Genomic DNA, 14,390 nt, shown 5'->3' with positions numbered 1-14,390 from the left:
GTGGGACTTATTTTGTTGTTTATATATTTTAGTCTGGTTGTTGACGTGCTCTATCGGTATATGGGAGTAATGGAATACAGCCAAATTATGACAATGGATGAATAATCTGAACAGAGACAATAGATCCATTTTGTTTTTGTGGTCTGAATCGGCACACCAAAATCCTAAGGCGTGGGCTTGGTTTATTTACAACAGAAATAGAATTATATTTGCTGTCAAGAAAATTCAAATTGTCATCCTAGGCAGACAGTTTCGTATGTTCCATCATGCTTACATCGCTCCCACTTCGATGGTTACGTTTATGGCTTCTAAAACAGTAAAACAATAACACAGAAGGAGCACGTATTTAAAGTTTTAGACACGCTTTGTTTACAGTTTGTTTATTAGCTTTATAGTATACAATTTTAAATAGAGTTACAACTGTGTAGATATATAAAAATATGTGTTTTCAAAAGATGTTTATAAAATTGTTTCTATATTACGTCTTTTTAAAATTTAGATATGGAGGTGCAGACAGCAAGTTGAGAGATCTTTTAATGTTTTACAGTAATAGAATGTTTATTGGGTGCACTTACACAAATGTAAAAGAACTACCGTCTTTAGGCTTAATACAATAAGAAGACATTGACAAAAAATGTGAAATTTTTAGTCTTAAAATTTAGAAGATAAAATAGAATAATGAATAACAGTAAAAATAACGAATAATACACGTGTGCTTGTAAAATACTAAAATATTGACTCGTGTCTATATGGCTTAACATATTTGTAAGAAATAGTTAAAACAGCTACTAAATTAGTCACTAAGTTTGACTTCTAACATTATTTCAGTATTCATAATATATTCAGATACAGAGAGATGTCTCTTGTCTAAGTCAAGTCAAATAACACTTTTAACAAATCTTCATTGGTCTACATAACTAATATTGTATACTTATTGTATAGCTATTGTCTAAACGTAGTCTACATTTGATCTATATACTACACAAACACAGTCTGCTCTGTACTCAAGTAAGATGCCAGTAGAGCAGTGTTGTGCTCCACTAAAGGAGTCATTCGCTGGCTAGATCTAACCTATGGAGAGTCCTCTCTCACAGAATTCTCTAAACTTGTCGAATGAAGTTGTCCAGCCGTTAAACGATGCTCTAGGATTTCTCAGCAAAGAGATTTATTTTGCTGTCGAAGGCTACGTACTTTGGATTCTTTATGTTTAATTCTTCGCAGTGTTTAATGATGGTTGGATTGTAATTTACATTCATATTTCTGAAATAGATATTCTTGATCTAAGAAATAAGGTTAAATTGAAAACAATGATATTGGGGTTTATAAGTAGGACTATTATATATACGCTATAAAATACGGACAATGGCATGGGATATTTTTACTTACACATGAATATTTCCAGTGCTGCTAGTACTTTGATTTTCAAAATTTTTAGTCACTTCGGTATTTAGAGCACACCGAATTACGTCAAGGAAATCATCACTTGCATCTGAAGTAGTGGTAGAAGTTGTTGGTGTTATTTCCACAGATGGTGCAGTATCAGTACTTGGGGTAGTATCATCACTTGCATCTAGAGTAACTGTAGAAGCTGTTGGTGTTGTATTCATAGATGGTTCAGTATGAGTACTTGGGTTAGTATAATCACTTGCATGTAGAGTAGTGGTAGAAATTGTTGGTGTTGTATCCACAGATGGTACGGTATCAGTACTTTGGGAAGTATTATCACTTGCAAAGGGTGTCACGTTACTAACTAGTGCTACAAAATAAGATAAATGACTATGTTCAAATCTTCTAAGAATGCATGAAATTAAGAAATGTTGCGTGAAACGTGTTAGGCGAACATCCCTAGTGTATTGTTAATGCAATTAGAACTTACACCAGCCATTGTATTACTAGAGTGCTAAAATGCTCTCATTAAATAGTCAAATTAAAATGGTGTGCCTCAAGCCCTAGACCAAATCGTAGAAAATTTTTATAGCAATTATAACTAAAAAGATAAAAGATAGTTAAAAATGTTAATAAATGCTCACCTATCATTTTTTCAAACTCCATTTCACTTTTTGAAAAATCCATAACTACCTCCATTTTCACTTTGTTTTCTTTTGAAGATTTAGCGCCATATTGTCTTAGAACTGCTACTGCTTCGTCATTTAAGTACATAATTGCGATATCCAATGCTAACTGACCGAAATCGTCGTCAATGTCAAGGTTAGCGCCGTGTTGAATAATCTCTTTCATGACGTCAATGTTTTTACTCAATACACTGCAGAACAACGGGGTTCGCCCTAACTGGCTCCTCGAGTCAACATTAGCTCCGGCTTCAAGTAACGTCTTCACGACTTCTGTTAGTCCACTCTGGGAGCTGTAGTGTAAAGCTGTATTGTTGTATTGGTCACCGGCGTCAAGATCGTTAGTAAATTTCTGTAGCGTTAAAGTTGTTTCCATACACCCGAACAAGGCAGCATCAAATAACGCTGTTCCACCACCCCTGTCTTTGATGTCTGCTGAGGCTCCAGCTTCAAGTAACAACACGACAATATCGTTGCTCCCATATCCTGTTGAGTAATGTAACGCACCTCTTTCTAAAAGCGACTTGACGAGTTTCTTCATTCCAAACCAAGCAGCATAATGAAAAGCTGTTTCACCTCTCTTGTAAGCCAGATTTACATCAGCACCCGCAACCAATAGAATGTACGAAATGTATTCATATCCACGTTGAATGAACAAATGTGAAGCTGTTTTATTATGAAAACCGTTTAGTTCATTGACATTGGTTTTCCATTTGAGCAGAATGTGCATAAAATATGTGTGACCTAGTTTTGTGCTTACAAATAAAGTTTTTCTTTCCGAGTTCAATCCTATTGTTTTGACATTAACATCCGTTCCTGAGTTCAACAAAAGTTCCCCAGAGTTATTGCTCTTCTCTTCTGAAAGAAGTACTAGTGCCTTGTCCTCCGAATCCTTACAGTTGATGTCAATGTCTAATCTTGAATTTATGCTCTTTTTCATTGACTGACTACCTCCCCCATAAGCATTCATTCTCTTTTTGAAAGGACAATAGAATGACCAACTGATCATTGGTATTTTCCCAAATCCATATGTATACACAATGAGAAAATATATGAGTAAATAGAACCAAAAGACTATTCTATAATTTGGAAAACATAAGTTCAACACGTTTGAAAGAAATATTTGAAAAATTTTGTTTTCTTCTCTGATTAGATCCTCAAAGTTTATTCGTTCAGAGCAGCATGTTAACATCTTTGTTTTTTTTAAATTCGATAGCGCTTTGACTGGGCCTATTTTAACGAAAGAAAAATAAAAACAGGCTGAACACATGATTTACAAACTATAAGGACTGTAATCACTATAAAAATGAACCAAATGCAAAATTCTATAATAGTAACTTTAAACGTAGAATAGCAAAGTAGCAACAAACAAAACGTTTTTGTATCTTGTGATAGTTGTGTGAAATTAGTGTAATGATGAATAGGAAGCTCTGGAAGCTTAAGCGTCTGTCCTCGGGGCCTAGTTTGTGGTTTGTTTATGTGTTCTAATCACGAGAAAAATTTAATCACAATGAATCGCAATGAGGATATGCGCCTTATCATAGTGGAATGATAAGTAGTATGTGTATATTGTTGTTTCTTGTTAAGCCGGGGAAGCATCTTTCTATAATTGCTCAATCAGTTATTTTACAATAATCACAATTAGAAAAATGAATTTATTTTTATTTAATCAACTTAATTAATTTAAATTCGATCATGGGTTTAAAAAATTACTTAAACATTATATTACACACTTATGTGTTTGAAATCTATAAACATTTACTTGAACATTAAATAAAATATTTAGTTTGCCTAACTAATTGTTAACTAAAAATTTGTTTTACTTCACTACGTTCAATTACAATGTTTTTTTACTTTTGCGTATACACAAATATCGACGTTTTACACCTCCCTGAGTCGGAAATATTTAGTGTTGCAATTTTGTCTGTATGTCTCTGTGTGTGTGTATGTGTTTGTCTGTGAACACAATAACTTGAGTACCGTTTCAGTTAAGTTGACGAAATTTCATGAAAAGGTATCATATTAAATTTGAGTTCTGTTTTAATTTTTGAACGATTGACAGTAACCGGGAGTGTTACGTACTCAACTTTCCTATTTCTGAAAATCCGATAACTTGAGTATCGTTTAAGTTAGGTGGAAGAAATTTCAAATATAAGTAATTTATTGTTTAGCATACTTTTTTCAAATTTGAACCATTTCTGATAGACTTAGTGGCACGTTACTCTATTTCATTTTGAAGACTATAACTTGAGCACTGTTCTAGACAGTTAGATGCAATTTCGTATATTAGTACAAAATCTTATGCTTAGATTAAATTCAATTTTATAATGACCTCAAATGACTGGAAGTGTTACTTTAGTCTCAGTTAGGTAGACGAAATTCTAAACATAGGTATAAAATCTGATCTTATTCTCTTGAGGGGATATGCTATGTTTTTTTTTCTATTTTTTACAATTTAAGATCGAAACCCTTTTGAATACTATTACCATGTTTGGCACATGAAAGTAAGTATTAAACGGCAAAAAAAGGGTTGAAAACAATTTTGGTTGTCATGGAAACCCCAAAAAACCTCAGCCATGTTGAGTTTTTCGGCACTTTTAAAAATGCTAAGGCTTTTTTTTATTTATGCACTTATAGCAATCAAATTTAAACTGCTTATATTTCAGTATATTTTGAAACTTTTGTCGCGACAACTTTATGAAATTGCTACTAGTAAAAATTTTACAAGGTCTAAAAAATCGTACACTTTTTAGTATCCACAATTTTTAAAATGTGCATACTAATTACCAAATACTTTTTTCTATGAAAGCCATCACAATTCCCCCGTGACAAAAGTTTTATTTTGGCATGAAGAACAATTACTGAAAATATGGTTGGTATTGTTTAATAAATAAAAAAGTAGTAGTCATTTTAGTGTTAAAAACTTACGAACTGAGAAAAACAGCAAAAAGTGACGAAAAGTAGGTCACAAAAATACCATATCTGTGTAAACTGCAAAGCGGATTGTAAGCTTTGGGTGTTTCCGAGAAGATGGAAATTAGGATTATGAAACACATAAGAAGTCCAGCTTTCCAACGATGTCAAATATAATATGATGACGGATATAAAACTTTTGTTAGAGTGCTTATTAGATCGGAAAAAATGTATTATTTTTTACTTAATATGGTCATAAAAATGGTAATTTAAACACATAAATAATTTTTTTTTCATTGAAGTAATTAATTTCTTAATACTAAAATGGACAAAGTGCAAGAAACCCATCATGATGAAAAACAAGAAATTTTGTGATTTTTTGCTTAGCATATCCCCTTGAGTCTATCGACTTGCGAGTGATTTTCGGTGTACGGAAGTATCACTTTATCACTTTACGCTATATCAGATTTCTGAAAAAAGTTTACTTCCACAACACCGATTTCTCCAAAACTTTTCGCTTAGGTATTGGCTTAGTGACAATGCATTGTGACTTTTAATTTGACTGAATTAGAATCTGCATTAACTTTTTATCAATTAATTAATGTTTCCTTTATAACTCATACATTTTCCGCTCTAGTATACGCACTTTGTTTGCGTTCATTAGTTGCACGATTTTTTTACTTTCTCGTATATACGAAGTATAGAGAAAGTCTTGTAATCGTGCAAAAAAAAAAAAATCGAGATTTTTACAAATCTCGACGTTTCACACCTCACTGATACGGAAAAACATAATTTTGCAATCTTGTCCGTATGTCTGTGTGTCTGTCTGTGTGTCTGTGTGTCTGTGTGTCTGTCTGTCCGTGTGTAAACACGATAACTTGAGTACCGTTACAGCTAGGTTGATGAAATTTCATATATAAGTATTTAATCAAAATCGTAGATCCGTATCAACTTTTGAGCGATTTCCGATAACCGGAAGTGGTACTTTTCCTACTTTGAATTTTTCAAAAGCCTATAACTTGAGTACTATTTCAGATAGATAAATGAAATTTCATATGTAAGTAAAAGATCTAATTCTCTACCTGCTATTAAATTTTGAGCCATTTCCGTTGACTGGAAGTAGTACTTTACGCTACTTCCGATTTCTCAAAAAACTAATGTAAATTTTAAAAGTAATAATAATATTGCGCACCATTATGCGCTTTTTTATTTGGCGTTCACTTGGTGTGCAATTAATTTGTCTACGAGATTTTATTCTATTTTTAAAACTTTAAGTATTTAAAATGGATTAAAAATCATGTCTGTAGCCCGAGTTCCCATCCCCTGTTATTTTATATAAGAATATTCGAGAAAGTTTAGGGGAGATCACTCCCGGTTTGTTTAAAATACGCGTTTCTGTTCTATTTTAAAAATTGGTAAAATGCGAGAAAGTTTAGGGGGAGATCACTCGCGCTTTATTTTAATGAAAATGATCGCGCAGTTTTTGGTAGGTGAAAAGTCTAAGAAGAAGAAATCAATAAACCAAATGTAAGTATAAGCTGAACGATTTGACCTCGACCAATGGAACACGTTTATATTGCGATTTTTTAAAAACTGTGTAACTACTATTTTTAAATTACGAGATTTTATATTAAGGAAAATACAACTTTAACAGCTATATTACTTCTAATTTGTTGCACAATAAATTTCGAGAATGTTTCAAAATAAAATTTACACGTGAACTAATCATGTGTGTGAGTGTGTGGGGTGGGGTGGGGGTGGGGGTAGAGATTTTGAACAGTGAGAAAATATAATTGTAATTAAATAAAGTAACGTTAAAAATGAAAAAAAAAAAAAACAATCTTCGAATATTTTTGAAGGTCCTGCCTTTTCTAGAACTAAAATCATAATGGGGAACATGGTTGACTTTCCTGTGCTATTTTTCGTTTGGAAATAACTTTTAAAGTTGAATGCAACAAGTTTACAAAAATTCATGATTAAAAATCATGTATAATTTCCTAAATTAACAGGTAGTCAGAAAATATCCATATTTTGACATAAAATACTTAAATACAATCTAGAAATATACCTTTTTGATGTAACGACCTTAGGAACAGTGTTGAGTGTAACAGCAGACAACCAGCCCAATCGAAGAACACACAAAGTTTCTTTTATTAGCAACAACCTTGACACACGTAAACCCAGGTAAAACATCGATCAAAGCAGTGCTGGGAATTGCCCATTTTCGTTTTTAATAAACATGTTGAAATCACGCAGCTATGTAGGTCAAGACTGTGTAGGAATTATACATGTGTGTGGGCAAGATTGGATGTTGTCTGTATAAATGTGTAACGCCTTTTATGTGTCCGCTGAGTGCGAGTGTGTAAATCATGTATTTTCGTGCCTATTTTTTGATTCCCCCATTTGTAAATTAAATGTAAAAGTGCAGGCGAGAGTTTAGAATACAAAACTGCTGACAATGCGAGTAAGGTACACTAGATATTTATTTTGACATGTAAATTGACAATATAAATTGGTAACTTTAAAAAAACAAATAGATAATATAATACATCTTCTCTACCTGAACTATATATCTAAAAATAAAGAGACTGGTCTTGTAATAACCTGTCTGACGTTAGATGATGGGTCTCTTGCTAATTTGTGTGTCTTCGCTTGTGATAAGACAGTATAAAAATGTGTCTTGTGAATCTCAATGGTAATTAGCATGGCATTCCATTATGTTACAAGAATTTCTCAGACAACCTGATACTGATGTAATCTCTCCAAATGCATCTTCTGGTAACGCATTTGTTCTGTGCTACCAACTCACTTTTCTAGTCTTTTACTCGGTTTCATGAGAGAAAGAGAAGGAGAAAGAGAAAGAGAGAGAGTTATACATAGAGGGAGTGAGAAAGAGAGAGTACTCTGTATTGGAGAGCTTTCAATGAACCCAGCCAAGAATATGCTTTATATTTTGCCTCTTATTTATGAATAACATACCCCTCTCAAGCCCACGGAGACAATGTTTACATTTTAAATTACTAAAGCACTTAAACTATATCATAGCGGCAAAATATATTTAAAAAGTAAAATACTAAATGGTTAAGTATTATCTATTAGCTTTAAAATATAAATAAAAATACTTATAAATCATATGGTGCAATTAATGTTAATGAGGATTGTTGAAATCTAGTCTTTGTTCTACTTTTAGCATATAATCTAAATCTAGACTGAAACTTGAATCAGTGGAAAGCAATTTCTATACACAAAAAAAAACCAATTAAAAAAATTGCAATAGGCTTTGAATGTGGTGCTTTAAAATTATTGACATATGTGTTTTAATTTCACATTTAATTTTATTAAAGAGAAATAGTTTAGCTTACACAGATTAAAAAAAGGATTAAAACAACTAAATCTAAATCTGATGTAAGAACACGAGTGCCCAGATGTATCCAATCTTCTATATATTTTTCTTGCGGGTACTTGGCAGACATCTATTACTTTTATGAAGTGGTTTCCGTGTAAGGGTCTGTCTTTTTATGCGGGATACAGGCTTCCTGAGTAAAGATTACATAACCCAGAATTAACACCTGGTAAAAATACTCATATAATTATTATATATTTTATTAGGAAAACTTTTCTTCTCAACAGGCGCGATTAGGTTTTACATATTAGTTCACTGGAAACAAACGCGCATTCAGCTCCAGCCCGTCACAACCATAACGATAAAAAAAAAATCACATATTTCTATCTAATATATGTAGGCCTACTTATTTTGATTATAAGTTATGATATTTCCATTGAGGGCCAGATTGCCGACATTGTCGATGTTCATTTAGTTGAAGTGGAAAAAAATGTTCTTGACATTTCTGAAAATGAAATGATGGTGTTATTTTATTTTAACAGAGAATATTAAAAAGGCTTTAACAATGCTCTCTTTAAACTGGATAAAATTAATAAAATTACAAAATTGCATCTAAGTTATAAGGTAGAAAATATATTACATCCAAAAATGCTTTTAGCTTCAATATCACCAAATTTTTAAAAGATACATTTAATAGACTACTTGTTTGTTTCTTCAGATATTTTTTAAAGTAAAGAGAAATACACTAGCATGTATTTAAAATACTTTATAAATTTCAAAAGCGACCAACCATTTGACTCTTTTATATGAAAATAATTTTGCGGTTTTCATATTTATGGGCATTTATATTAACGAAATTGTAAAGCTTAAATATTAATAAATACGTCTAATGCCAGCATGGGCAAAATGTAAAACTAAACAATAAATGCAAGCAACAAGAATAACACTGTCATAAATTACGTTTATCTGATCAAAGAACTAGTTAGCATGGGGGGGGGGGGGGGGCTGCAGGGAATAAAAACTTACATAGTTAGGGATTTGCTGTTCTTAGTCTTTGCTTTTCTGGCCATTGTGCCTTGCTTATCTAAACGGAAATATGCTTTCATTATTTATCAAACAACACTCTGTTTTGTTTAACAAAACTAAAACATGCTTTCATCAAATCAGAAGTTTATGAGTTTATGTTCTTACTATAAAATTTATATAATGTAAATTTAGTAATAGAAATTGATGTTATAGTATCCGTACTTGGGGTAGTAATAACTGTGTTAGTCGTGAGACAGTCTTTTTGTTCTGTATTTATAGTTGGTGCAGTATAAGTAATTGTAGGGGTAGAATCTATTGGTGTTGTATCCTTAGAAAGTGCAGTATCAGTACTTGGGGTATAATCATCACTTGCAACTAGAGTAGTTGTATTGGCTAATGGTGTTGTATCCATAGTTGGTGTAGTGTCATTACTTGGAGTAGTATAATATCTTGCATTTGGAGTAGTTGTAGGAGCTGTTGTTGTTGTATCCTTATATAGTGCATTATCATGATTTGGGTTAGTATCATCACTTTCATTTGGAGTAGTTGTAGAAGCTTTTGGTGTTGTATCTTTTGATGGTGCAGTATCATTACTTGGGGTAATATCCTCGCTTGCATCTGGTGTATTTGTATGAGCTGTTGGTGTTGTATCCATATATGGTGCAGTATCACAACTTGGGGTAGTATCATCACTTCTAACCAAATTAGTTGTAGAAGCTGTTGGTGTCATAACCAAAGATGTTGCATTATCAGAATTTGGGGCAGTATCATCACTTTCATTTGGAGCATCTGAAGAAGCTGAGGGTGTTGCATCCATAGATGGTGTAGTGTCATTACTTGGGGTAGTATCATCTCTTAAAAATGGAGTATAAGCAGAAGGTGGTGGCGTTGTAATACTTGATGAAGTTGTTTCTGAATTACAATATAAATATTTATTGAACGTTTTGTTATTTAAAGCTTACATGAAATTATGAAATATTTTTCAAAGGTCTTAAAATAATAATAGGATGTCTGATGGGACTGTATGCTAATTAAATATCTAGAAAAAAAATGTTGATTTAATAATCAACACAACACACGTTGATGCAAAAAATTGTAATTAGAAGTGAGTTATCCTTATTTTATGCAACTGTAATCAGACATATCAAATAAATTCAAACAAGTTCACCTGTTATTGGTTTTACTTCTGTAAACGTTGAACATTCCACAACAGTGCTGGTGTTTTTCTCATTAATCTCTGATGATGACTTAGCTCCGTGTTGTCTTAGAACAGCAACTGCTTCATCGTTTAAACTCATAGTAGCCGCATCCAAAGCTGTCTGACCGTTGTTGTCTGTGATGTCAAGATTAGCGCCACGTTGGATAAGTAGTCTGATGGTCTCAATCTGCTTGCACATTACACTGTAGTGCAATGGGGTCCTCCCGAACTGGCCTCTGCGGTCAACATCAGCTCCAGCTTCCAGTAACGCCTCCACAACTTCTTTAAGATCGTTCTGACAGCTGTAGTGTAAAGCTGTGTTGCCATACCTGTCTCCGATGTCAAAACACTTGTCTTTTTTAACAGTGTTAAGGCTGTTACGGGATTTCGCGCGTACACAACAGCACAGTGTAAAGCTGTTTCACCACAAGTGTCTAAGATATCTGCTGAGGCTCCAGCTTCAAGTAAAAAATCGACAATTTCATTTGAACCGCTGTATGATGCGTAATGTAAAGCCGTTTGTTCAAAATTGTCAATGCTATTAATAGCCGCGCCTTTATCCAAAAGTAACTGGATGCGTTTCTTACTGTCTTCTATAGCAGCATTATATAAAGCTGTCCAATCTTTCATGTCAGGCTTTTCACCCAATACGCTAGAGCAATAACTATTTGTACGCTTATCTAGCAGCTGGACAAGTTTCAAACTTTCGTACCTAGCAGCATAATGTAAAGCTGTCTTACCGTTCCCGTCAGCCAGATTTACATCAGCACCTGCATCCAACAGAGTATCCACAATGTCTACATATCCGCGTTCAATACATAAATGTAAAGCTATTTTTTTTTCACCACGGCCATTCAATTCATTGACATTTTCTTTCCATTTCACCAAAAGTTTTGCAAAGTCTTTGTGATTTCTTTCCGCGCTGATAAACAATGGGCTCTTTCCTGAGTCATTACCTTTAGTTTTGACATTAACATCTGCGCCACCATTTAATAACAACTCCCCAAAACATACGTTGTTCTTCTCTGCGTAAAGATGTAAAGGAGCCTTTCCATCTGAGTCCGTAAGGTTTAAGTCAATGTCTAACATTGAAAGTACATTGTTTATCACTTTGCTGCTGCATTTCTTGGCTAAGTAGGAAATAGTTCCATTTTTAAAACAAATATTACTCCTTGATTTTCTGAGCAATACAAGTATAATGAAGACAGCTTGCAGAATAAACAGAAAACAATACAATGAGTTCACTCTTTGAAACTGCAAAACGTGGTGTAACAAGCTTATAAACAATGTTTGGGAACTCTTGTATGTTTTTATTTCTTCTGCTCCTGTGTAGAAGTTGCTGATTTGATCCTCAGAAAATATTTTTGTAGATGTGGTTTGTTGATCAAGGAATGACATCTTCTGTTTATTTTTTTATTGCAGATACTTTTCACTGCACCTATGTTCTAGAATAAAATAAGTCGAGAAATATGAATTGAAACTTACCTGAACAGTTATGCTAACAACTTTACTAACAAAATTTAAATTTACACGTTTTTAATGGGGCGGGGGGGGACGGGACATATGTCCCCGGGCGCCGACCTTAGGAACGCAAAAAAAAAAATCGGTTGGAAAATTAAATTGAAAGGTTGAGGGGGTTGCAAATCGAAAGTTTAAGGGGGGGGGGGGGTGCAAATCGAAATCTTGAGGGGAGGGGTGCAAATCAAAAGTTTGTTCCCGGTTGCCGGAAAGGGTCGCTACGCCTCTGCTGTATCACCCTGTTGGGTTCTTCTATGTATATGTCTAGAGTATATATTAACAGACGTTTACAACAGTAGATAACACTAACACTCTATAATAATAATAAGAAGAAGAAGAGATTCAATATATATATATATATATATATATATATATATATATATATATATATATATATATATATATATATGAAAATAATAAAAGGTACAATATTCACTAACAGAAATGAATCGCCAGAAAACCCAAAAAAAACCCAACAAGTCACAGGGTCAAGTTATTACGAATTATTTATAACGTAAGTGCTGTGTCTAAAGTCTATAAAGCAACGTTTGATAATAAAAATAGGCTAAAATACTAAACTGTTTTTGTAAGATATATTTATAGTTTCAAAGGGCGGCTACTTAATATTTTTTTTTATTGCAAAACAAGCGATAACAGGTTAAAACCAGACTTATTTTTATATTTTTTATTCCAAACAATTTGACGAGTTCACACATTATCATGTTTAAAAAAATCGGACTAAAACTAATGTTAAAATTTTTTTTTATTGTTAACATATCAGGGATGGTCGTTTTCTTCATTCACTTTAGAATAAAATGTAACATCAACTTTTGTGAAACACGATGTCACAATGAGTGCGTTACAAAGTCACAGTTGTAATCAAATGCCCAAACATATTTAAGAAACATTACATGTATTGCTATAGCTGTATAGAAATACATAACATTAAAAAAACAAAACATTTTGCATAATTTATAAATATATATATATACACACACACACACACACACATATATATATATATATATATATATATATATATATATATATATATATATATATATATATATATATATATATATATATATATATATATATATAAGGGTTTTCAGGTTTCAGGTTTATTATTTTGTTTTTGTATTAGAGTCTAGTTCATTTAATTGCAGTTTAGCTCGTTGAATTGCAATTTATGGGGATGATAAAAAGCTCTGACTCTTTTTTACAGAGATTATGCTTAATTAAGTGTGTCGCATTACGTAATGTATCGCGCATTATTAAAAAGTGCCCCTTGACAACTAAGACGCTCTGAGAACTAAGCAAGCAGTGTGTTTCAATTAGCACTTAGTCGGCAAATAGGTGCTGCAACTAATCGTAAACTGTGTTTTAATCTGACTGTGTCGTTAATATCTAATGAATACCACAAAACATACATAGAGATTTAGATATTTTTATCTAGCTGTGTTGGTGTGTAAATCTTATCTTTAGACATAGTTTGTATGTACTGACAAAACAAAATTTCATTCGCTGTAGGCACACCTTTCCTCGTCATATTACTAAAGAAACCTCATATCTACATATTTTATCAGATTTAGAGTGCAAATTAAGGTATTAATAAGGTGCTATTAATTTTATAACAGTCAGCTTTTTTTAAATTTTGTCTGTTCTACTTTTAGCACATAATCTAAATCTTGATTTGAAGGTAACACTATAGAAATACTTTGACAATACATATGAAGCTTTTTCTCTTCACATAAACAACTTAAAATTTTTTTTTCATAAAAAACGTTTTAATAACAAGCTTTTATGTAATGATGCACTAAAAAGTAGAAAATAAATTATACACTACTATTTAAATTACTATGAAGAAAAGCGTGGGTCACTTTAGTACTTTAGTACCTATTGGATACCTTTACTAATATTTGAGAAGAGACCCACGCTTTTCTTTATAGTAATTTAAATAGTAGTGTATAATTTATTTTCTACTTTTTAGTGCATCATTACATAAAAGCTTGTTATTAAAACGTTTTTTATGAAAAAATTTTTCAGTACTTTACATGTTTTATTTACAATAGTGTTACATGACTAAAAACCATTGCGCGTCTATTGAACGTGATGGCGCAGCTATTAAACCTGATGGCGCAGCTATTGAAAGTGATGACGCGTGTGGTGTGGTTGGATAGACATTCCTACTAATTCGGTCCAAATTTTAATTAATTCATAAAAAATTAATTAGGCATCCAATTAAGTCAAATTTAATTTCAGATTGCATTGTCTTCATGTCTTGACCCACGTGTCAAATGTGAATCGTATCGGTCAAGTAGAA

General features: G+C 32.5%; 3 protein-coding genes across 3 annotated transcripts; all 3 read right to left on the bottom strand.

Annotated features, from left to right (window-relative positions):
* Positions 1-373: 373 nt before the first annotated feature.
* Positions 374-3,039, bottom strand: LOC131949454 (ankyrin repeat domain-containing protein 50-like). The gene is made up of 3 exons (XM_059311360.1): positions 2,031-3,039; positions 1,387-1,756; positions 374-1,260 (listed from the first exon to the last, which is right to left on the bottom strand). Exons 1-3 carry the CDS (start codon positions 3,037-3,039, stop codon positions 1,143-1,145), a joined length of 1,497 nt encoding a protein of 498 aa, XP_059167343.1. The 3' UTR covers positions 374-1,142.
* Positions 3,040-9,347: 6,308 nt separating this feature from the next.
* On the bottom strand, positions 9,348-10,748 carry LOC131949453 (uncharacterized). Its single transcript, XM_059311358.1, has 3 exons — positions 10,520-10,748; positions 9,574-10,263; positions 9,348-9,409 (listed from the first exon to the last, which is right to left on the bottom strand). The coding sequence occupies exons 1-3, from the start codon at positions 10,746-10,748 to the stop codon at positions 9,348-9,350; spliced, it is 981 nt and encodes a 326-aa protein (XP_059167341.1).
* On the bottom strand, positions 10,748-11,950 carry LOC131949452 (putative ankyrin repeat protein RF_0381). The gene has a single exon (XM_059311357.1). It carries the CDS (start codon positions 11,945-11,947, stop codon positions 10,748-10,750), a length of 1,200 nt encoding a protein of 399 aa, XP_059167340.1. The 5' UTR covers positions 11,948-11,950.
* Positions 11,951-14,390: the final 2,440 nt, after the last annotated feature.

Source organism: Physella acuta, unplaced genomic scaffold (genome assembly GCF_028476545.2).
Source record: "Physella acuta isolate Inbredline_101_S28 unplaced genomic scaffold, ASM2847654v3 ptg000698l, whole genome shotgun sequence".
NCBI lineage: Eukaryota > Metazoa > Mollusca > Gastropoda > Physidae > Physella > Physella acuta.
This window is presented reverse-complemented; position numbering and strand designations above follow the sequence as displayed.

Bases quoted from the DNA above. Each gene is read 5' to 3' on its own strand.
- LOC131949454 (XM_059311360.1), bottom strand. From the start codon at position 3,039: ATGAATGCTTATGGGGGAGGTAGTCAGTCAATGAAAAAGAGCATAAAT. The intron at 1,757-2,030 runs GTGAGCATTTAT...CTTATTTTGTAG, and splicing joins GGAGTTTGAAAAAATGATAG to CACTAGTTAGTAACGTGACA. The intron at 1,261-1,386 runs GTAAGTAAAAAT...TATCTATTTCAG, and splicing joins AGCACTGGAAATATTCATGT to AAATATGAATGTAAATTACA.
- LOC131949452 (XM_059311357.1), bottom strand. From the start codon at position 11,947: ATGTCATTCCTTGATCAACAAACCACATCTACAAAAATATTTTCTGAG.
- LOC131949453 (XM_059311358.1), bottom strand. From the start codon at position 10,748: ATGTGCAAGCAGATTGAGACCATCAGACTACTTATCCAACGTGGCGCT. The intron at 10,264-10,519 runs GTGAACTTGTTT...ATTGTAATTCAG, and splicing joins AGAAGTAAAACCAATAACAG to AAACAACTTCATCAAGTATT. The intron at 9,410-9,573 runs GTACGGATACTA...ATTTCCGTTTAG, and splicing joins CACAGTTATTACTACCCCAA to ATAAGCAAGGCACAATGGCC.